General features: G+C 40.5%; 1 protein-coding gene across 1 annotated transcript in view; it reads right to left on the bottom strand.

Annotated features, from left to right (window-relative positions):
- Positions 1-24,945, bottom strand: part of Slco5a1 (solute carrier organic anion transporter family member 5A1) — a 157,994-nt gene that overhangs the window by 52,997 nt on the left and 80,052 nt on the right. Inside the window, exon 4 of the mRNA XM_036178530.1 lies at positions 15,955-16,119. Coding sequence (XP_036034423.1) covers positions 15,955-16,119 — 165 coding nt within the window. The remainder of the gene's footprint in view (positions 1-15,954; positions 16,120-24,945) is intronic.

Genomic DNA, 24,945 nt, shown 5'->3' with positions numbered 1-24,945 from the left:
ACAATACATGCCCCAGTCTCTTGCCACTTTGCATGTTTTCAAGTCTTGTCCATGTTAGAACATGGCTTCCTTCTTTATTTCTGCTTAGGGCCAAACTGTATTGTATTCATACCTTGTTCTTTATTCATGCATCGGGTGATGGACTTCTGGGGTTATGTCCACACTGGGGATATTGTGAATAATACTGTCATGAGAATTCATGTATAATATCTTAATGTGGCCATAAGTTGCATTTCTTGTTTGGCCACTGAGCTAGACTATCCAATCAGCAAGCTCGAGGTTCAGCAGGAGACCTTGCCTTAGTAAATAAAGTGGAGAATGATCAAGGAAAATACACAGCAAAAAAAATCGACCTCTAGCCGACACACACATGAACACACATGGAAGTAATCTACTGATCATAAGTATGTGAGCTTATTTCCGGGTTCTCAATTCTATCCCTTAATGTGTCCATCTTCTCTAAGCCCATACTACCATACCATTTTGACTATTAGGAGGCTTTGATGTAGTTTGCATTGAATCTATCAGTCAATTTCAGGAGTATTAACACCTGAAAATACCAATTCTTCCAGTCCTTGAATTTAAAGTGTATTTCTCCTGAGCTGTAGTTTCTTTCATTCTTAAACACTCATTAATCATCTAGTTGACTAAGTTGTATACATGCATCATGAATAGCATGTTTCTTGAAATATGTATATTCTGTTCGATGGCTACATTAAGCTAATTAACATGCATCATTCAATACGTACCATTTTATGGTAAGCACACAAAGTCTACCCCACAACTTTCAGAATCTGATGTATTGTTGTAACTATGGTGGACAGTAGTCATCATTTTGCATGACAATCTTTTTTAGCTACTTCTCTACCGAGATGAAATCCTTCCTCTGACAAGCACTTTCCTAAACAATATTTTATAGCTTTCCCAATACAAGCTTTGCACAAATTTGTTGAATATTTTTTCTAAGAACCATTTCCTTAGTTTGTTTTGGGATTGTTGTGGGTGTGTAAAATTACAGTTGGTTGTGGTATATTTATCTTCTATCTTGCCACTGAGCACACTCAGTAGCACAATTAGAGTAGTTTTTCTAATGGATGTCTTGGGATTTTCTCCATGAAAAACACGTAACCTGTGAAGAGAAGCCCTTTTCATTCTCCCTGACTGATCTGAATGGCCTTTATTTCCTTCTCCTACACAGTGGCCTCACTAGGATCTTGCACAATAGGAAAGTAGCAGGCATGCATTTATCTGTCTGTCCTGCTCTTAGGAGGAAGGTGTCCATCAGTGACAACAAGGCATGTTAGCTGTGTTCTTCCACAGAATCCCTTTATCACAGTCTGTCTTTAATCTCTAAACTATCTAAGCAAAACTTTAACCAAAAAAAATATTTGCCGCATTGTTTGCAAGAATATTATTAAGTATAACTTTTGGGAAACTTACAGGAATGTAATTTTTAATTTAGTCACTTAATAAATTTGATAAATCATTAAAATTCAAATATTTACTAGAAATCCTTTATCAAGCTATATAACAGGAACTATTTTAAACTGGAGACACACAGTGAATAAAACCAGCAAGACTTCTTGCCCATGTTGACTTTACAGTTTGCTGTGACAAAACAATAAATTAATACCTAGGCAAATTATCCCAAGTGATAGAAGGTGAAAAAAAATTACATGTAATTATTCTCGGCACAGTAAGAGAAATACAGAGTGTGGAGCAGCAGCATTCTAAACAGGGTGAAGTCTTACTGACAAGGTCATTTGAGCCAAGGAACGAGGGGAGGGCAGTGTTCACGAGGATTAAGTCACTCCTCACTTACACACTTACACACTGATCTTACCTCAGTGTTCATGAGGATTAAGTCACTCCTCATGTATATACTGATCTTATCTATCCATGAAGAGAATCCAGAGGTACCAAAACTCAGAAAATTTTATAACTTAAAGGAACCTCAAAAATCATTCATCTTTCTTTGTTCTAATGAAACAATCTAAACCAGAAAACATAAGAACTCTGAGCGAGGCAGTAACGGATGGGGAAAAAATCAGACCCAGTGGCTATACACTGTACTGTTTGGTTCTGGGTTTTTTTTTGGGGGGGGGGATAGGGATTGGGGGTTGTTTGGTTGGTTGGTTTTTGAAACAGGATTTCTCTGTGTGGCCCTTGCTGACCTGGATCTCGCTCTGTAGACCAGAGTGGACTTGAACTCAGAGATTTGTCTGCCTCTGCCTCCCCAAGTGCTAGGATTAAAGGCGTGTACCAGGTTTCTGCCTCTTGGACCAAACAAGACAGATCCTTATCTTCAGTGTTCGACCTTTGCAAAACCAATTCTACATCAGAGGAACTGGCTCGGGATTATTTTATTCTTTTAATTTGTTGACTATTGGTTCTTATTGTTCAGTTATTATTATGGTGATGATGATGATGATGATGATGATGATGATGATGATGATGATGCTCTGCCTGCATGAATACCTGTGAACCATGTGCATGTGTTGCCCTCAGAGGCCAGAAGAGGGCATAGGACCCCATGGACCTGGAGTTACAGATAGCTGTGAGCCACCATGTAGGTGCTTAGAATCAAACCTAGGTCCTTTGGAAGAGCAGCCAGTGTTCTTAACTGTGGAGTCATCTCTCCAGCTTGTCATACTTGTTTGTTGATTGGTTGGTTATTATCATAGAATGTGGAAGGAAGCTATGGGAAAGATCATTTCCTGTCCAAGAACTACTCTTCTTTCTTCTAGCGCAGGACACAGGATGCCAGATGTGTGCTTTGCTATCTGTCTCTGCTGCTGTAGAGCTAAAGCAGTGATGGGCATGTGTCCATGGGGGCAGAACTGCATACTGATAAAGTTTGCTTCAGAAAAACATGCACCAGGCTGAACAGGGCACAAAACTCTTCCTTCAATAGCTCATTAATACCACAGCTAGACTATCGAATGTTCTGAGGGGTGGGGGGGGGGGACAGGATCTGTGTCAGCCCAGACTGACCTGAAGCTTGGGAGCCTCCTGCCTCAACCTCCCTGGTGCTAAGATTACAGGCTACACATCTGACTTTCCAGGGTTACAACTATAAATCCAGGATGTTTTCTGCATCCCAGGAGCCTTGCACTTACATTACCACCTGTTTATATCATGAAGTTTTGTTCATTCTGTTGATGATATTTTCCAAGCATTTAAGCTGTTGTTTTCTCTAAGAATATGTATTCAATTTTATTAGTGAGAGAAAAATATTTTTATCTGTAGAAACTTGATGCACAATCAAGTCTTCTAAATTCTATTTATCTCAGAAACAAAAGGATTTTAGACTAATTTTCTACCTGTCACTAAATATTCCCTTCAAAACTTACAAGTTACTATTTTCAATCATGTAGTTATTTATGGAAAAATAAATGCTATGATAAAAAGGTTAAATATGTTTATATCATTGCTGTGGGCGATGGTACAAAGCAAGTTCCAGGTCAGCCAGGGCTACATAATAGAAGCTATCTCATTTAAAAAAAAAATCCATGCCACAGCAGCAGTATCTAGTCAACTTTTTTGTATCCCCTGAAGAATTTAGTATTTAATAGTATATATTTAAATAATTTTAAAGAAGATGTTACTCCTATTCTATATAAAACAAATATATACTAAGTGCCCTGCAAGAGAAATCTACACCTATAATGCTGCCAAAAGTCACTTAAGTCAAGACACAATAATATCCATCTTTCTGTGAATAGAGTATGAGAGGACTTTCAGTACAATGACTTGAAGAATCCGTTAGGCTGAAACCTAATTGTTCTAACAGCAACATAGCTTCGCTTTGCCTCTGGCTGATGGAAATAAACACCCCAAGCAAGAAACTGAGCCTGCCAGCAGAGAGATTTTTCTGTGGTCCACCCTACGATGGTTCAGGTTACAAAAGTACTTTGCTTCACCTTCTAATTATGGCTTATTGTGTGTTTTATTATTTATATAAAAAGAGTAAGGTATTTCCTGTCTGTATGGTAATAAGCATTTCTTGTCTACACTTAAGAGCCAAGGTATTCATGAGCTTTGGACATGACTTTTATGTGTTAACAGCAATCACTTCTGAGGAAATGAGAGATGGTGGAATGGGCTGGAAGGCCAACACTTTGTAGGCTATGAATGTTTAACTGAGCTCCTGCTTCCTTCTTTACTTGCCTCTAACTGGGATATTACACTCCATCCTCTACCTCCTCTCTCACTTTACTCTTCTGTGTGTGCTTGATGAAAGCAGAAAGCAGACCATGAGAAGAGGGACAGAGACCCTAAGGGGAGGGAGAGAGGAAAAATAGAATCAGAAGGGGAGGACATGTGGGGGGCCCATAAAGAGGGGGACAGAGGGGATGGGAAAGGGGAGTGTGGACAGAGTGGATAAAAACAAAGTCAAATAATGAGTGTATGAAAATGTCCTAGTGAAACCCAGTACTTCATATGCTAACGTAAGTGTCAAAGAATCACACATGTTCAAGCTTCCAAAGGAGGGAAGCAACCAACAGTCCCACAGAGCTATGACCCCTATGATCCACACCAAGGACCAGCAGGGCACAACTCCAAGGGTGCAAGAGTAGCATGCATACTTCAGCAATAACCAACAACTCTCTGCTTGGACTCTAGGCTTGCTCCACAAGAAGGAAACCATTCCTTGGTACCGGAAACATAGCTAACTACCCAGAGCTAGTGAAGTGATGGGTCTTGGAGGAGACCCTATACCTACCACATCACCAAAACAACATAATTCCTAACTACATTCTAAATGTTGGCCTTATAACCCCAGATAAGTGTAGTCCTCCATCTCATAAAGGAAACTCCTCTTTGCAATAGATACCACTACATAAAACCACAACCAATCAAAATGCAGAGTGGTGGAGCACAATCCCAACTGAAACATCTACAGAACAACTCCTAGAATTCAGGCAACATTGTGGAAAAAGAGGCAGAAAGACCTGAGGAGTGTGCTATGAGACGGTACCTCCTAGTAATGTCCTAAGCTGTACCCATAAAGTCTCACGAGCATGGCTACCTAAACCTAAACTGAACAAGGATGATACTAGTAGGCATGCCGAAGTGGATAGCGAAAGCTCATGGGGTCCCAGCCCTGCTCAGAGAGCTACAGGCAGCTAAAGAATGCTGAGAGTGGGAGAAAGAGACTTCCCAGGAAAGAGCACGCCTGTCGATCATTCAATAACAAATGGTCAGACCTGAAAACATACATGTGCGCAATACTAACAGTATACAGACTGAACAGTTTATAGTTAGGAGTGAATATATATACATTTGTATAATTATATATTACATATATGCACATGTAACAACACTTAGTGAATAAAGAGGCCATGAATTTGAAAGAGATCAAGGAGGGGAGGAAGGAGCTTTTGAAGTGAGGGAAAGGAAAAGGAAATAATGTAATTATATCATAATCTCAAAAATTAAAAAGTAGTCAGGCAGTGGTGGTACACGCCTTTAATCCCAGCACTTGGCAGGTTGAGGCAGGTGGATCTCTGTAAGTTTGTGGCCAGCCTGATCACAAAGTGGGTTCCAGGACAGCCAGAGTTACACAGAGGAAAGCCTGTCTCAAAAAATTCTTTTAATTAAAAATAAATAAAATTGATGTATGTATTGTAGTACATGTATGCATGTTTATTAATAATATATAGGTAAATCTATGTATTCAAGCAGAAACAAAAGAAGGCTAACCCAGTAAAAATTGCTTCTGAGGGAGGGAAGAATTGAAGGGAACCAGGCTAGACCTGAAGCATCTCAGAATGGACTTCGTTGCATGGCTTGGATTTTTAAATCATTCAATATTTTCTGCAATTTAAAACATGAAAAGAATGTCATCTTTTAAAACTAGAAACAAATAGACTCACAACATGTGAGACATAACCAAAGCAGGAATATTTCAAGCAAAATTAAGACACAGTATGTTCTGCATCCATGGGAAGAGCATCAGAATCCAAATAACTGCAGGAGCCCCAAAGCTTCAGCTGGTTTTCCAGTGTTGATGGTACTGAGAGTTGGTGCTTGAACTATGACATAGTGTGCACATGTGGGTGTGAACACACACTTAGATAAAGTCATTAGGGAAAGTGATTTTCAGCATAGAGGAAAGGCATTGCAGTATAATACTATATTAACTAATATAATACCATATATATTATATAATACTGCATTATTATATAATACTGTGTATATGTTATATACAGTATAATACTGTATTTAATAATTGCTGTGATGAAATGTCTGACAAAAATCAACGTGAGGAAGGGGTTTTGCTGGCTCACAACTTGAGGGTACAGTTCACTGTGGCAGGGAAGTCATGGGGCAGGAGCCTGTGGCAGCTGCTCACACATTCACCATGCTCATGACTGGCTCACTTTCTCCCTTTAATCAGTCCAGGATCCCAATGCAAGGAATGGTGCTGCCCAAGTTAATTATGGTGAGCCCTCCTCCCACAATGACTCTAATTTCAAGAACCCCTCACAAGTCTGCCCAGAGGTTTATCTCCTGCCTGATTCTAGATCCTTTGAGTGGACAGCATTAACCAGCATGGGTTTCAAAGAAGTCAAAGAATAACCATCAATAACCTCAAAGTAGACGGGCAAATACCATGATTCCATCTCTTCTTTTCTGCCATTGTTTGGGGATAGGGTGTATATCCCACGCTGACCTTGAACTTCTGATCCCTGCGCTGTCATTGTGAAATCTAAGGCACAGTAATACAAGCATGGGCCACCACACTCATTTTATACAATACTGGAGACTGAATCCAGAGAAAGCACTCTAAAATCTGAGCCACATCCCCAGCTCTTTTCTCTTTGCATATATATATATATATATATATATATATATATATATATATATATATATATATATATAATAACAACCTTGTAGCAAGGAGCAGACTTCCTGTCCAGATAGATGGTGGTTTCCAAATACACTTTCTTTAAAAGGGACCACGATTCCTTGAAGACACCTAACAGACCCCAGGTTATCTTTGTCATGCCAGAGACTGTGAAGGGCACTGGGGTTGTGGAAGGGATGCTTGGTGCCCAGTGGTTAGACAGCTGGAGACTTAGAATGAGGAGCAGCTGCAATGTGATCAGAGCACATCAAACACGGAAAGCCATGAGCTTCCACAGCCATGTTATTTTAATTTACTGGTCACTGTATGAATTTGCTTGCAGTGTAAGCTTTGACTCCAACATTTAGTAATAAAGAGAAAGGAGTACACACACACACACACACACACACACACACACACACACACACAGAGAGAGAGAGAGAGAGAGAAAGAGAGAGAGAGAGAGAGAGAGAGAGAGAGAGAGAGAGAGGTTAAATTGGTAACATCCAGCCACCCTGGATGCTGCCCTGACCACCTAATGGAGAGCAATCAAAGAGACACAGGAGAGAAGCATGATTCACTGTAAGCATCCCTCCACAAATTCCTTGCTGTCTCCAACCAGTGATAGTGTCTGCTGATCCACTCTGAAGACCAAGATCAAAAAACAAATAAAAGCTGGAGTGACGACTCAGCAGTTAAGAGCACTGGCTGCTCTTCCAGAGGACCTGGGTTCAATTCCCAGCACCCACATGGTGGTTCATAATCATTTGTAACTCCAGTTTCAGGGGATGAGATGCCTCTTCCGACCACCATGGACACCAGGTACGCATGGTGCATAGACAAACAAGTATCCAAAACACCCATAAACATAAATCAAAATTTTAAAAATCTTTTTAAGAAAGATTTCAGTCATCTTCAGGCAAAGGACTGAAATCACTCCCTGGCATGTGTAAAAGATTAAAACACTTCCCTTTTCCAGCCTTAATTTGCATGTGCATCTTCCTGCCTTGGCTGGGGTAAGATTTTTAAAAACATCTACAAAGGCCAGACACTATAGCACTCAGGAAGTTGAGGCAAGAGGATTGCCCTCAGTATGACACTAGCTTGGACCATAGAAGTACCAAGCTATCCAGGACTACATAGTGAGACCTTGTGTCAAAAACTTTAAATCTACTACTTTAAATTAGATTAGTATCATTGTTTGAAATTAGAAAATCCAATGATGCCTTTTAAAGGAAATTTAAATATAACAAAAATGGCAGAATAGAAATAGAAGAAAAATAGTTTTGTTGAGCATATATTATATGCCAAATATGTGAGAATAAGATGATCTCACATATCATTACAGAAATCCCAGGGATGACACTCACTTTTTTACAGTGGGAGTGTTTAACAGGATCCAGATGGGGTCTCTGGATGACAGGGGAACACCCACAGCAAAGGATAGCTAGTCACAGCCACAGCATGTGGGTAGTGACATTACGATCAAGGCCAGAGTGATGAATCAGTAAATAAATTGCCCTGTAAGTTAGCAATATAACTTTCTGAGAAATGTGTGAGGAAATGACCACAAATTGTTTATCTGGTGGCTTTAGGAAACGTATTTCACCTAAATGTTTGTTGTTGTTGTTGTTGTTGTTGTTGTTGTTGTTGTTTTGTTTTGTTTTGTTTTGTTTTGTTTTGTTTTGTTTATTCAGAGCTGAGGACCGAACCCAGGGCCTTGTACTTGCTAGGCAAGCACTCTACCACTGAGCTAAATCCTCAACCCCAATCACCTAAAATTTTAAAGGAAAAAAAATTATAGAGTTCATTCCAGCTCATGTTACTGTTTTCTATAAAATAGACTCAGCGGAAATGGGCTCCAAGTCCAGGCAGATCAACGTGTCTGCTGTGGTTTGTGTCTTGAATATTCTCCAGATGTTCATATATTGAAGGCATGGTTCCCAATCTGTGCTGGTAGTGGGAGGGGGCAGAACTTTAAAGATATGGAGCCCAGTAGAAGGAGGGCAGAGCAGTGCAGTGTGCCCTTGGAGGGGACATTGGGACTCTGTTCCTTTACTGTTTCTGTTTGCTACCTGGCCAATGAAATGCAACACTGCCTCCCACAGGCCGGCTGTATGGTCACCGGTCTGATGAATTTTCACACCATTTATACTAGTTTGACAACGCTTTATACTGGTAAAAATAAGCCCCGACTTCCTAAGATCCCTGGAGAGCTCTGTTGTTGAAGCTTATTGTATAGAAGGGCCCTGGGTGACAAAATATAGAAATTTAAAATATTTCAGAATTCAATGAGTACTTTTAAAAACATAGAATACTTCAGTCAAGATACCACTTTGGACTCTGGTTGCCAGATGTTCCATGCAGATGTCAATGGTGCTTGATGGGAGAAAGTGGGGACAGTCTTTTATTATGCAGCAGGAGGGGCTGCCAGGGGCACATTCCTTACCACTGTCCCCATCCTTCCTTCCAGACAGCATGACCATGTCTGCACACCACTCGGGTCTGCTGAGTCACGTCTAGCAAGCAACACCTGTTTAACTGCCATCCTCTGTACACCAGCTAAGTATCTGCCACATGGCCTGTCACATGACCTGCCAAGTGGTAAGCATCCAAACATTTCCTCAGTTAACTGACTCCTGAGAAAGTGAAGAAAATGAATATCTTAGTATTTTCCACTATGACCTTTTACAAAAACCTCCTGAAGCCAGTGAGATGGCTCAGTGGGTAAAAGCACTTGCTAAGCAAGCCTAACTCAGGATCGGCCTGAGTTCAAGCCCCCAAACTCACATAAAGATGGAAGGAAAGAACCAACTCCAAAACGTTGTCCAATAACTTCCACACATGAATCATGATATGCATACATCCATAGTCTCACACACACACACACACACACACACACTAAAGAATAATAACAAAATTTAAATTAAATTTTTTTCTTGAGCACTAAAGAGAATACATCTTGATGTCATGAACATCTCTCTACTCAAAAGACGGAGAACCTAAAATTGTCCATTATAGTTTCTGACAGCCCATATTCTTTTCAAGACAGACTAAAGCGTTCTTAGTGGACAGACTCTAACAGCTGCTACAGAAAGTTGTTCTGGGGTTGGGGATGTAGCTCAGTGGTAGAGCGCTTGCCTAGCAAGCACAAGGCCCTGGGTTCGGTCCTCAGCTCAAAGAGAGAGAGAGAGAGAGAGAGAGAGCGAGAGAGCGCGAGAGCTGTTCTGTAAACACTATCTCTTCCTTCTCTTGTGTGCAGGGGTTCCTGAGTGGGACCAGCAAGGGTCTCAATGCCATTGCCTAACTTTGGAAATGGAAAGGATTCTGGTGCTATACACACTCTATTTGTATTTAAAACGTAACATCAGCGTTAAAAAGAATATCTATTCTCTGCCAATGTTTATAAAACTACTGTCAAACTGAATTTTTAACTATCTACTGCAATTGCACACAGAAGGATGATATAAGTCAAAACAGGTTCACACTGCTCCTGCCTCTAAGATGTGACGATTGTCAAAGCCATGCTCTAAGTTCTGGGACACCGCCTTACGTTTCAGCCACAAAACTGCAATTCAGTAACTAAGATTCATAGCTAAGTTTAAAAAAAAAAAAATCACATCCTAACCTAAGCCTAAGAGGATTGGATTATTCTAGACTGAACAGACAAAACAGTTCTGCAAGGCTCTGTGTGACATGCATTTGTGTCTAACTGTCTGTCACTCTGTATACCTAAGGGCAGAGTCCCAGGCAAAGGTGACACAGAAAGGTCACAAAACAAATGCCACTGACCAGTTCAGCAGCAAGGGCTCCCGCAGAATGCTACAGAAGTAAAACACCCACAGAACACGTCAGAATAGTGAAAAACTGGATGAGCTCAGAGACAATAACATGTGCCTCTCCTACTGTTTCAGTTAAGACAATAGAATGATAACTATAGTCTCCAGAAACGCACAACTCCAGCATTTATTTGCCTTGAAGGGGTTAGTTAAGCCTCCCAGATGCTGTCTCCTCCTTTGAAAAAAATGGGCATAATTAACAATACCATACAGAATAGGCTTTAATTACGTGGACTAAACGATGCCATTTCATATGAAAATGCTTAGTGTCTCATACTTTGAAAGCAATGTCATGTCTAAGTCATGAGATGAGAAGGGAGACCATGAGAGATGTTCTGGTGGAAGGTCCACCTCACCCCTGGCAACCCTGGCATCCATATACCCAAAGAATCTGGAATGTTTTGGTGGAAGCCCCAGCTCTCTGTCCAGACCCTGCCCCACCAAACATGACTCCTCCCCCAAAGATGCTCAAGACCACTCCCACAAGGTATTTAAACTGCACCCCAGAAAACAGACATGTGGTGTTTCGGTCTCTCATCCCTGTGTCCTCTCTAGGGGAGCTGGAGAATCACCTGGGAACACTTTACCCCATTAACCTGGGGCTTTTTCTAATATGGGCTGATTTGATCAGATTTGGATTGCTGCGTAAGCAGAGAGGCTTATCAGGGTGCAGAAACTTTTCTAGAAAGAAGGAAGAACTCTCGGGGTTGGACCAGGAAGTGAGGAGACTATTAAGAGGAAAGTCACCAGCAAAAGGAGGATCCAGGAGGATGGAGAAACGCTTGGGGACAGTAGTGGGAGAGAATGGCAAATTAGAACCAAGCATGATGACACATAAATGAAAATGCCACAACAGAACCCATTACTTTTTTATGCTAACTTTAAAAATCATTTAAAATTCTTTTACAAGGGGAAAAAAATCAATAGATGTCAACAGAGATTTCATAATCATTGTCACCTATTTTCCATCTCAGACCTTTTGCCCACCCTCACCCCCCAGAGCTGAGGACCAAACCCAGGACCATGCACTTACTAGGCAAGCGCTCTACTACTGAGCTAAATCCCCAAACCCATCTCAGACCTTTCCAACCTACATACAGAATTGTAAGTGTAAGAGGCAGTCGGCAAGTGGTCATTTGCTTTCCTATACCATGCCTGAGTTGTAAGTTTCCACTGATGTTTGTGAACCTGTTTGCAGTTACCTAGCTGCAGAGCTTCAGTATTTCACTTGATCCTCTTGACACAAAAGAGATCATCCTGCTCTGAGAGGAAGTGAATGGTCTGCCCAAGGTCACACAGCCAGAGACCAGTAAAGACAGGACTGTCCAACTGATACTTCATGACTCTTCTCACCAAAACATCAACTTCATAATATTTTATTCAAGCCACGTACTCTAATTGGGTTAGCAAAGAGACTGAGTACATAGAAAGTGGGCCCTGAGGCACAGACCGGCTGGATATCCACACAGGATTGGTACAGACTGAGTGCAGTGTTGTGCTGACACCCTCCCTCATCAGGGACTGAAGTCATCATCTCCACGTGAACACAGGAGTCCTCAGGGTGACTAATGTGAAGTTAAGTAGTGCTGATGCTGCCTGAGAAAACTTCCAGGCCCCAATGCCAAAGATCACCCCATATCTGCCTGCCTGGCTCCTCTGTTTAACCTTCCCATGAACTGCTCTGATTTTCTTTCTTTCTTATTTTTTCCCACTAGAACCAGCCTTATCTCATCCCCTCCCCCATCCTCCATCATTCTGACTCACTCATTCTGCTCCTCTGACTCCAAATAGACACTTTTGACTGTTGAGAGAGACAGAGACAGAGAGAGACAGAGTCAGAGACAGAGAAAGAGATAGAGAGGATAATAGATAGATAGATAGATAGATAGATAGATAGATAGATAGATAGATAGATAGATAGATAATGGTAGATAGGTAGGTAGGTAGATAAATAGATGGATGGATAACAGATAGATAGATAGTTTGGTTAAAGATATTTTTGCCGCCAGGCAGTGGTGGTGCACACTTTTAATCCCAGCACTGAGGAGGCAAAGGCAGGCAGATCTCTGGGAGTTTGAGGCCAGCCTGGGCTACAGAGTGAGTTCCAAGAAAGGCACCAAAGCTACACAAAGAAACCCTGTCTCAGAAAAAAAGAAAGAAAGAAAGAAAGAAAGAAAGAAAGAAAGAAAGAAAGAAAGAAAGAAAGAAAGAAAGAAAAGGTATTTTTGCCATGAAAATAACTCAAACACCATTATCTTACTATCCAAAATAATCTCTGGAGCCAAAATTTTCTATTATCAAAGCAGCCTGAGTGGGTGTCTATTTTTAATTATTTAATTTTAATTGACAAAAATGTATGGGGTACAATGTGATGAGCCCATATGTGTATATATTGTATAATTATTAAATAAAACAGCATATCCACCATCCCATGGTGTTCTCTTGCAATGAGAACATATAAATTTTCCTTTGAGCAATATCAGGTATATAGTAACTGTTAATTATAGCTACCATTCTGTACAATCAATTCCGGAGCAGCCTTTCCTAACTTATTTCATAAGCCTTGTCTCTGCTGTCAGATCCATAGGCCAGGGAACCCTGGTTTGGTTCTTTATAATTCCATGCCCTCTCCACGGCACACAGCATAGACAGTGCTGGTGTAGATAGACAACATAAACAAGCCAGTGTTCACAGACCAGCTTCTGGCCTGTGTCTGGGACAGTTTTTGACCCATTAACAACACACAAAATTGCTTGATCTGAGATGATTATCCAAATAATTTTTCAAAAATAAATGCTAAATCTAGGGTGTAGCTCACTGGTGGAGGACATTCCAGCATGCATGATGCCCAATTCATAAAAATGAAAAGATCATTTAAATTCAAAAATGTTGTCAGTGAAGAAATTAACACTATTGTAAAAACCTTTTTATTGCACTTCAATCTGCATGTATAGGAAAGGCTTCGGAGGACAAAAGAAATTCTCCAAGTCTTTTTAAAAAATTAAAGTCTGTGTTCAGAGGATAAGAAGGAACTGATTTATGACAAGGCAAAAGGCCAAGAAGAGTTTTAAGGAAATTATTATGCATTTAATCTCACTGTAACTTCATGAGGCACCCTCTGCTCTTGCCCAACCTGAATTGTTGTTGGATTTACTTCTTGTCTATGAATCAAACAACAATAGTCAAGAGAGAGTTCCCGAACCATCGGGAAGCACGGGAGGCCATGACACTGAGAAGACTGGCCATGTTCTGAAACAGAGACACTGGTGACAGAGGATGGATCCTGACGGATGCCACGACCAGGAGGAATTGTACTCAGTCACCTGCCTCCTCTCATCCTGGAGTTACAGCATGGCTTAGGGAGAAACAGCCTCTGTGAGTTGGCCTCGTTTAGACAAGTGTATCTGCTCTGCGGCTGGGGCGCTCCACACCCAACCCTCCAGATCCTACTGAACTACTTCCTCCAGTTTTCCTCAAAGAATTGTCTACTAGCCTCTTCTCTACCTGGACTAGAGAGATGGCCGTATCAGTCCACATCTAATTCACTTCACCTGCAATCTGCCCTGGAGCCCTGAAGTGAAAACTGTACATGTGGAGGGGCTTGGGATGGCCTAGACAGCTCTGGACTTTCTAGTGTGGCGGGAATAGGGACACACAGGATTGAACAGCTGCATTTTACCACAGGAAAACTGTTCATTGGAAAGATAGGTTTCTGTGAGACGTGACGGCTCACATTGATAATCTCCGCACATAGAGGCTGAGGCAGTGGGATCACAAGCTCCGGGCTATCCTAAGCTGCATAGTGAGATCAGTTTCAAAATATATGAACTAAAATACTGAGACAATGTCTCCCACATACACATATACACACAAATAAATAACAATGATACCCTATCATGATGAGTAAATGAAAGGTTGAGTTTCATAGTCAAATAAGCCTGGAGGAATGGTCTGTACGTCCCTCTGGGGGTCTTATAGTGCATGCTGAGACAGGGAAGGTGGCTGAAAAAGAAGGTGTAGGGAGAACCCTGTAGCACTTCCTTTAACACAGCAAGCCCCAGATTTGGCTAAGAACCTTCTTCCCAGTCACACCTTTTCATACTGAAACTTAGCTTAGGAAATGGTAGAGTCTCTTCACTTTGAATCTTGTCCCAGGGTTCGGGGTTCCCCTGCCCATCAGCGAAGGCCAATGGGAGAGTTGAACTAAGAATAAGGGGCTTCCATTTTCTGTTAGCCAAGCTGAAACATGATCTGTGGATGTCACATTGACCCAGAAAAGCAGTTTTGAAAGCAAGAGAGAGCAAACCACATTTTAATTCACAAATTATAGCGGTCCACAGCTGTATATTATGTATTAAGCAATTTACAACCATGGACACAACCAATTTTTATGCCTTTCTATACACAAGGTGAAGCAGAGTGATTACCAGACAAGCAAACAGATATTTCAAATCAGCTTCTCTTTTTACAGTGATATTTTTTTCTGTTCATTTTTAGGTAGTTCAAGCTTACTGGGTTTAATTGTAGAAATAGGATACGGTAGGAAACCAAGCTATGTGAAAATCTACTGTTATTCAAAAATATTTAATTATCCTTTGCTGCAAAATTAAGCGTTCTACAGATAGAGTCATTGGTCAATTGATGACTATCACTAAGGAAGTATTTATTTAGAATATTACATAACACTGTAATTCCCCTAATAGCTGAGAATTAGTTTTCCCGCATTACCGAATAAGGTTTGAGTGCCAAATTCTACAAGAAACACATCTCAAAGACTTTCAAGGCTTGATTAGACATAAAACATCTAAAATAAAGTACATGAAACATCCCTTTACATGTCATGCATCTCCAGTAATTCTATTGAAATCTACTCGGGTTTATGAATAGAAAATCCTGATACCATGGAACTAAGCTGGATTTTACATCATTAACTTCACTTAACATTTTAAGATCAGTGTTAATCCACAAGATCAACATTAATCTAAATGTGAATCTCGTTGCTTATTTTATTTTTTTGACTGGAGTCCACAAAAAGCATAACTACGCAATAGTCTACTTTTTCAAAATACAGTTTTGAAAATATCACACGAACAAAATCAGAATCTTAGAAAGCACATCCTGGCCTTCCTCACCAGCTCAGGGGCAGCCGGAGCTGGCAGTGCACTTGGTGAGCACTGGGTATGAGCCTGGCCTTCCTCCCCACTCACTCCATTGCCGTCTGTGGACACAGTGACCGTGTTTAGCCCTGTGGCAGTGCCTTACCAGTGTAGATGCTGGCATTGGAAGCTGGGATACCAAACTGTGACTCGATGAACTTGGGGATGAAGGTAATGAAAGCCGTGACAATGGCACTCTCGGCTGTGTACGACAGACTCACGAAAAGGAATGTCATGTTGCTTAAGATCCTGACAGCTGATCTTGGTAGGTCTACAAAATGACAGAAATGACACATGCATGTTATAAACAATGGATGGAAAATGAAAGAAAACGGAACTTTGTTTGTTTGTTTTTTTCCGTATGAACTGAAAATAGTCCTCGGGCAACAGTTGGAAAGCTCTGATGACGCTTCTTTTTCCCTTTGTTTTCTGTATTGGTTTTTTGAGACAGAGTTTCTCTGTGTGGCCCTGGCTGTCCTGGAACTCACTCTGTAGACCAGGCTGGCCTTGAACTCAGAGATCCGCCTGCCTCTGCCTCCTGATTGCTGGGATTAAAGGCGTGCACCAGCATGGCCCCACTTCTGATGACACTGAAATCAGCCCTGTTCTTGCGGTTTCTTAATTCTCAACAAGGATAATAAAGGAAATAGCATCTAAAATCATACCCAGATACAAATGTCTTCATAAAAAGCATCCAGCCAATGAAATTATTTGCATTTTTCATTAATTAAAATACATTTTCTGTTAAGTTCCTAAAGATTCTTTAATATGAAAATGACCTGTGGTCTAACCCTACATAATAATTTCCAGTTCACCCAGCTAAGACTATCCTGAAAAGATGTACTTCTCTTTTTAAAATTCAATTTACTCTGTGTGTGTGTGTGTGTGTGTGTGTGTGTGTGTGTGTGTGTATGTGTGTGTGTGTGTGTGAAAGAGAGAGAGTTCATGTATGCATAAAGATGTGTGGGTGCCCTAGGAAGCTAGAAAAGGGTAATAGATCCCCTGCAACTGGAGTTCCTAGTGATTGTGAGTCACCCAGAATGAGAGTTGGGAACCGAACTTGGGTCCTCAGGAAAACAGCAGGTACTCCTAAAGCTAAGCCAAGATGCATGACAGAGTTGGCCTGTCTTTGGTCCCACACTGCAGATGCCCAAAGCAGAGCAACAGGTAGATGATGTTCTACATCTGATCTTTCAGCCTTGTTTATGAAACAGGAAATAATCCTAGCTAAAGAAATGAGAATATTGAGTCAGGTACTCCCAGGTACTTTAGACTGAAGAACAAAAGCCATGATATCCTAAGATGATGATGCTATCCCAGAGATGAGGCTCAGCACCCACTGGGCAGCATCTCAGGGAGAAAGATCTCATCCTTAGGTCTAGCTACTTACTTCACAGAATGTGCTACAGATACAGCATTCTTTATAATATAAAATGTGGGATGGTTAAATGGCCATCAATGGGCAATACTTGAACAAATTATGATATAGCCATCTAATTGAATATGAGATGGTCATTAAAAATGAAACAGCTACATGTGCTAGCACAAAAGAATTACAAAAAGTGTTATATTGACAAGTAAAGCAAGCTATAGAAACACACATAAATATGTACATTTAGCCATATTTGAGTAAAAATAAAGCAAGCCAAAAGAATGCATTCATAGGAGATGAAATGATGACTTCTTAATACACTAATACCAAATTCTTAAGGGCTTAAGTTGTGCAGCTGTGACAAAGGTTGAGAGGGGAATAAATGATAATTCTGTATCCTATCAACTTCTGTATTTTTCATTTTTATAGAATGAATGGGTGCACATTTGCATAATTGTTGTGCCTCCATGGAAAAGTTGATCTTGGAAAACATCTATGTCTTATGTTACAACATAGTAAAGTCATTTTGTTATAATTAGCCAACTTTTATTGACACTATGATTCATAGCCTCCCACTTACCAGAATCTAAAACTTAGGAAAAAGAGAGTATTTGCTCATATCACTTCAAAATGTAATTAAATGTAATGTTCTAGGTCTTATCTAACCTTGTGAGCTTTAAGACTTTAAGGGGAAAGCTAATATGCAGACTTGACCTTTAATGTGGATAAACACACCAGAGAAAAGCAACCAAACCATTTCATAATTTTTCCCATAAATGTTAAATTAAAATGTCATATCCAAAATTTCAGAGTAGGTAAGCTGAGATTCTTAACATTCAACGATTCTAATTAAGTTTAGCATATTAAAAGACAAAATATTGAATCTAAAACATCTGGGAAAAGAGGAAAAGTTTAAAACACAAGATGATAATATTTGTATCACATGAATATTTTAAGTCATAGTCAACGTCTCAAATTGGTTTTTCTTTTTAAAATATATTTTTAATTATGTATATGTGTGCATATATATGTATAGGTATAGACACATGGGTACAAATGCCCTTGGAGACCAGAGGTAGCAGGATCCCTCGGAGCTGGAGTACAGGTACTTGTCAGCACAGATACTGGGAACCTTGTGCTTGGTCCTGTACAAGAGCTGTGGATGCCCGAAACCCACTCACTGAGCCTTCTCTCTAGCCCCTACATCGGTTTTTCTTTTAGAGATATTTGGTTTGGTAAAAAGGTCTTTTAGCATCAAGGGTAAAAAATATATATATATGAATGTTCTCTCATCTCATTAAAAAATTATCGAACAAATAAATAAGTAAATAAAACCAAAGTTGGTTGTTATTTAAGAAGAATCAACAAAGTTCAGACTTCCAATATATCTTTCACCCTCCATATCCCTTGACTGAGGCTTAGTTTTCTGCTCAAATGCCCTGAAGGAGCCAAAGAATTTAGAGCTAAATTTTGGGCTGGTGCCACTGTGTGATTTTTACATATAGGGACTTAGCTAATAATTACAATGAAGAATGATGGAAATCAGATCATTAACTACCAGAAAAGGAGTCAGAAGTGTGTAAAGAAGGACCAGATAGGTACTAGATTAGAATTACAGGCACACATATGAACCAATTAGATAAACATATACATAGAAAAATGAGAGATACATTGGATGATAATAGATAGATAGATAGATAGATAGATAGATAGATAGATAACTATAGATATTATAGATGGATGACAAATAGATACAATAGAACAAATTGACTGGCAGGTGATATAGAACAGATTGGCTGACAGGTAGCAGATAGATGCATACAAGTATATGCATGTGTCTGGGTGTTTACATGTTATTTCCTAGCATTGTCGAAAACAGGACTTTGACATAATGATACCCCCAGTAAGAATGAGCCTACCCAGCATGCACTTCTGTGATGATATTGTGTTCCCCAATATATTGTGCACCCTAATAAATTTGTCTGGGGTCAGAGAACAGAACAGTCACTAGACAGACATAGAGGCCAGAAAGTGGTGGCACACACACCTTTAATCCTAGTATTCTGGAGACAGAAATCCATCCAGATCTCTGTGAATTCAAAGCCACACTGGAAACAGCCAGGCATGGTGACACATGCCTTTAATCCCAGGAAGTGATGGCAGAAAGCAGAAAGGTATATAAAGCATGAAAACAGGAATTAGGCCTGATCAAGCTTTCAGGCTTTTGAGCAGCAGTTCAGCTGAGATCCCTTCAAATGAGGACACAGAGGCATCCAGCCTGAGGGAACAGGATCAGCTGAGGAACTGGCGAGGTGAGGAAGCTGTGGCTTGTTCTGCTTCTCTGATCTTCCAGCATTCACCCCAATAACTGGCTATGAGTTTGTTTTTATTAATAAGACCTTTTAAGATTCATCTACACAGTTCTTAGTTTCTAGAAGTTATTTTCTACTGAAAGGAACAGAGAAATGTCTGACTTCAGAGTTGGAAAACAGAAGATACAAAATGAGCTCAGAAAATCGTATTAAAGAAGAGTGAAAAATCACTCCAATGGGCAGATTCCCCATGTTTGAGCTTGACAGAGCCTAAAAAAAATGTATGTGGAAATCAAACAGGAACAATATCTATCCAGTCCTCGTTATTTGTAGATCTTGTACTGGCCAATTTAGCTACTTGCTGAAATGTACTTGTAAGCCTAAAATTAATATTTGAAGCACTTTCCCTGCCACTCAGAGCAGCAAGAACTTGAGTCATCCACACTCTCCCTTCCTGCCAAAGATGGAAAACATATTCTGCCTTCTTCTTGAAGCTCTGACATGGTAAAAGTGGGTCTTTGTCACAATAGTTTGACACAGTTTTCTCATTATGTTGTTTGTTGGCCATTTTGCTGGTTTAAAAAGGTCCCTAACAGCAGGCATGGTGGCACGTGTCTCTAATCCCAGTACTTAGGAGGCAAAGATGCAAGAACCACTAGTTGAGGCCAGCCTTGTCTATCAGCAAGACTTTTCCTCCAAAGCATAAATGGTGAAATAAGAAACCCCTAGGGGGTTGCCTGTAGTGCCACTAGCTGTAATGAACGAGCTTGGGAGAAAATGCACACATCAGAGATGCTTTACAGGCATGAATTACAGGCATTTGAATGACTTCAAAGTTAATGAATCAACAGCAGCCATTACATATAGGTGTTTAAAACATATAATGAAGTCAGGTACAGATGAGATAGAACCAACCTGGTGTATCCTCTAGAAACAGTACTTCCATGGTGACGTTACAAAGCAAAATGGCTGTGAAGAGTGGAAGTTCATTGATCTTATGTAACCTCAAAATATTCCCCTATAAGGCACTTATACATTATTTATTGATTTTATTGCACTCTACTAATTAACTTTTGGATGGAGCAACCTAGAAAATGCAACCTCATCCAGGGATCAAATGGCTAACCTACCAGATTATTGGGCAAATTAATACAATCTGCCTAGTTAGGGTGTACTGAGCACAGTATCATTATTGTGCTAAGCCTTAAAAAGTAATAAATCAGAAGACAGCATCAAACCCCAACTAAGAAATAGTCTATGAAGATAACTTTTGCCTATGTTTTTGAGAAAAGGTCAAGATCAGGAAGACGAGGATTTGCCCAAGACTGGAGGAAAACCAAAAACTAAATACATGTGATTCTGGATTGGACCTTGAACATAAAGGGCATCTTTAGGAAGACAGGCCTGTCTTAGATAGTGGAAATAGCTCACTGTGTATTTCTAAGCTTTGTTGGCTGCCCAGTCGTCATGCAGGGCAGTGTCCTTGAATTTAGGAAAAACACAGGGGAGTATGAGGAGTGGTTAAGCATGTCTTTGACTTCCAGGGAATGGCAATTATTGGAGACTCAACACAGGACTCTGGGTGCTTTCCTGCAGCCTTTATGTATGTGCAAAACTATTTCAAAAGCATAGCTTTAATAAGTAAATTGGACAAGAAGTTGCTCAATTTATGGATTTGCAGCCCAGTATCTAATTCATTTTTAATGCTACAGAATGTATTTTAGATCCATTTCTTGGTGTCACATATAATGTGTTATAATACAATCAAAGATACCATGAAGATCATGGGAGAGAGGTACTGAGGAATAATAATGATGATCTGGCATTTGATCATTTGATACTAAGAAATTTTTCAAGTTCAGGGCTGACAAGACAACCCAGCAGGTAGAGAAAGATGTGTACCACCAAGCCAAATTCAGTGTTAAGAAGAAGCCAACACTAAAATCAGGAGATGCCTTCTGTTACATAGAAGTAATATAGGAAGAAAAATGCAATGCAAAACTCAAGTGAATGTAACATGAAGTGGACAATTCTTAAGAAACACTCGTGGCCATGCCTGGTGGTCTATGCCTTGAATCCCAGCACTCAGGAGACAGAGATGGGTGGATCATTGTGAATCTGAGGTCAGCCTGATCTACAAATTTAGTTCCAGGTCAATCAGGGCAATATAGTGAGACTCTGGTTTTCTGTTTTTGTTTTTGTTTTTGTTTTCTATTTTAAAAAGAAAACAGCTATAAAAGATATATTAACAGTGTTGGCAGGTCCTTTGCTCCTTCCAGACAGATGCCAATAGTAGTTTGGGTGGCCCCCGACATCACACAAATCTAGACAAATACATCAATTTCATTCTACTCACAAAAGGGATGTGCTGCAATGAAGCAACTGAGGTTCTCTTCAATGGCCTTGCAAATCTTTAGTCAAAGTTTTAGGAAATCTGAGATCTGTGGTGTGAGGGGTTTCTTATGGAAATTGATAAGGGACATTATTTATGAGAGACTGATCAATCCCAGGGCAGGTGAGACTATAACTAGTTCTGATCAGTCCTAGTGCAGGTGGGACCACAGCTGGTTCTGATCAGTCCTAGTGCAGGTGGGACCACAGCTGGTTCTGATCAGTCCTAGTGCAGGTGGGACCACAGCTGGTTCTGATCAGTCCTAGTGCAGGTGGGACCACAGCTGGTTCTGATCAGTCCTAGTGCAGGTGGGTCCACAGCTGGTTCTGATCAGTCCTAGTGCAGGTGGGACCACAGCTGGGTCTGATCAGTCCTAGTGCAGGTGGGACCACAGCTGGTTCTGATCAGTCCTAGTGCAGGTGGGACCACAGCTGGTTCTGATCAGTCCTAGTGCAGGTGGGACCACAGCTGGTTCTGATCAGTCCTAGTGCAGGTGGGTCCACAGCTGGTTCTCATCAGTCCTAGTGCAGGTGGGACCACAGCTGGTTCTGATCAGTCCTAGTGCAGGTTCTTCTCTGAAGCCTTGTAGCCAACAGATATTGGCATGCTTGTCATCAACCAACCACTAGGTAAGCAATGTTTTAAGTAAGACTATGGTCTGAAGCATCTTTCTGACTAATGTTGAAAGCACCAAACTTCAAACGACAGTCATATGCGGCAAAGAAAAAAGGTGCAGCCATCTTCTCAAGGGGAAACTTACTGAGAGGTTATCTTTAGTGGGAATAGATCCTTTTGTCGGGAACTATGAGCGTGTGCTGCACAAAGAATCTCGCAGTCACTACTCCTGCTGAAGCCACAGTGGCTTTTATCATGTGCCTACGGGAAGCACTGAAACATCCTTAGGATGTATCTATTCATTAGTATTCTTTATTACACCACAACAGCAATGCATACTAAAAATAATATCTGTGTATGAGAAAATGAAATGAAGGCCATGGGTGCACCATTTCCTTATGGAGATTGGGTCAGTTCAGAGAGCATGAGTGGTAAGTTGAAGGGGGTCTGTGGTGCAGACACATGGAAAGTACTGAGAACTAAGAAGGGTGAGTCCATTATCATCTGAATGACAGATCTTCAAAGCTAAGGGAACCCAACATTTCCTATGCTAAGCTACAAAATTAATTTTAAAAAGTCAGAAAAAAAGCTTAAAAATCCCCAGCAGATTTAGATAAGATTACAATTGAAAACTCCATTAACAAGTAATTAAAATGCTATTGAGAGAGTACAATATTCATGAATACAAAATTTTGTTTACATGGCACGTAAATGGGGAGAGGTCTTTTGTAAACTTCAGTTGTAAGTAACTGAGCAATTGCCTCTTCAAGCAGCAGTCTTGGGATTTTGAAATGCTAGTCAGTATCATTAGACAATCCAAAATTTAATTTGACATTTTCTTCAAGATTCAAATTCGTGAGTATGAATGCTAAGTACTTGATGCTAGATCCAGAATATTTTAACCTTCCCTTCACATTCTGGTGGTTTTGGTTGTTCGTTTGTTTTTGTTATTGCAAGAAAATTTGTTCCCTCTGATCTGCTTGGGTATTTGTTTCCTCCTGTTGACATTCAGCCTCCAGGTCAACATTCCTCTATCACATTTTTCTAAAAGTAAATACAACCCATCAACTTTATTCTTTCAATATCTTTTCTAAAATTTCACACACACCCCCATCCCAATAAGAGCTCTGATCCAGCTTCTGGCCTCACTCCTATTTTTGCCTCCTGGCCAAACCTGCTGCCTTCCATGCCTAAGGGCTCTGCAATGTGTGACAACCTATGTGTTCCGTGGCATCGGCCTCTGTGTCATCATTGGGTATCTCTGCACATTAAAATCACTTTTGAGCAGCTTTGTTGACTATCTCTTCATTAAATCTCCTGGTTGCCTATTTGACAGGTACCAGATGTGTGACACTTTCCCCTTATTTCAAATTCACTCATCACATCATGTACTTTTAATCCATTGATGAGTCAAAAAACTTGTGGAGATACCAGCCAGTATCACAGTCAGAGTTACCTTGCAGTAGGAGTCAAGTATTATCCCTACTTCCTACACACTATCCTTGAAACCAATGACCCCCTGGAGATTCCCCAAAATAAGACCCCATAAAAGTACTCTAAATCCTGAACCCCCACAACGTACTGTGCACAGCATCTCATGCTTTACACTGAAATCATCTTCCAGCCTAGCAGCAGGATCCTTGAGCCACTCAACTTACAGACAAGTGAACAGAAATGGAAATGCCAGCCCCAAAGGCATCAGTAAGAATCAACAGGCAGTGGCACACCCTTGCTTGCTTAGATTTAGCACTAAGGAGCATTGTCGTCCATCCTTCTGAATGGAGACTCTTCCAGTAAGTAACTCCACCGTCAGTGTGCACTAGGTATAAAATGTAGAGTTCTCATTCCTAGGGACATTTTACCAAGCCTCTTGCCACCTGCCTTTCAGCTCATCATCTATACATGCAAATAAAAGAGGGGTGGCCTGCCCCAAGAAAACAAAGGCTCAAGGAAATGAAGGTAAATCAGTAATGAAAGAAAGAATTACAAGTGAAGAGAACTGAGAGAGAGCATTAAAAGTGGGGAAGGAATTAGACATGGCTGTAAGACTGAGCCTCCTGGTCAGTCAGGTAAAAAGTTCTCCATCATCACCATCAACAACACTGATTTCTTTGTGGAAAACAAAGCTTTTCCATTACTATACAGTAGGAAGCCATGGGTCTTTGTGTAGTCCCTCAGCCCTCAGCATCAGTGAGACCTGAATGATTGTTTAAGATGTTAAGGTCCAGATCCTCTAAATCAGAAATCCTGGAGCTTTCCTAAGGATGCTGCTAATGGAGGCTAAATTTGAGTGCTGTGGTGCTGAAGAAGGGCTTACGAAAAGGGCACTGAGGAATCATCCTTAGGCAAGCATTGGGAACCCAGTAGTGGCCTTCAGTCAAAGGTATAGAACCTAAAACTAGTGTG

Source organism: Onychomys torridus, chromosome 2 (genome assembly GCF_903995425.1).
Source record: "Onychomys torridus chromosome 2, mOncTor1.1, whole genome shotgun sequence".
Classification (NCBI taxonomy): Eukaryota; Metazoa; Chordata; class Mammalia; order Rodentia; family Cricetidae; genus Onychomys; species Onychomys torridus.
Note: the sequence above shows the minus strand (reverse complement) of the source record. Positions and strands in the feature narration are given on the sequence as shown.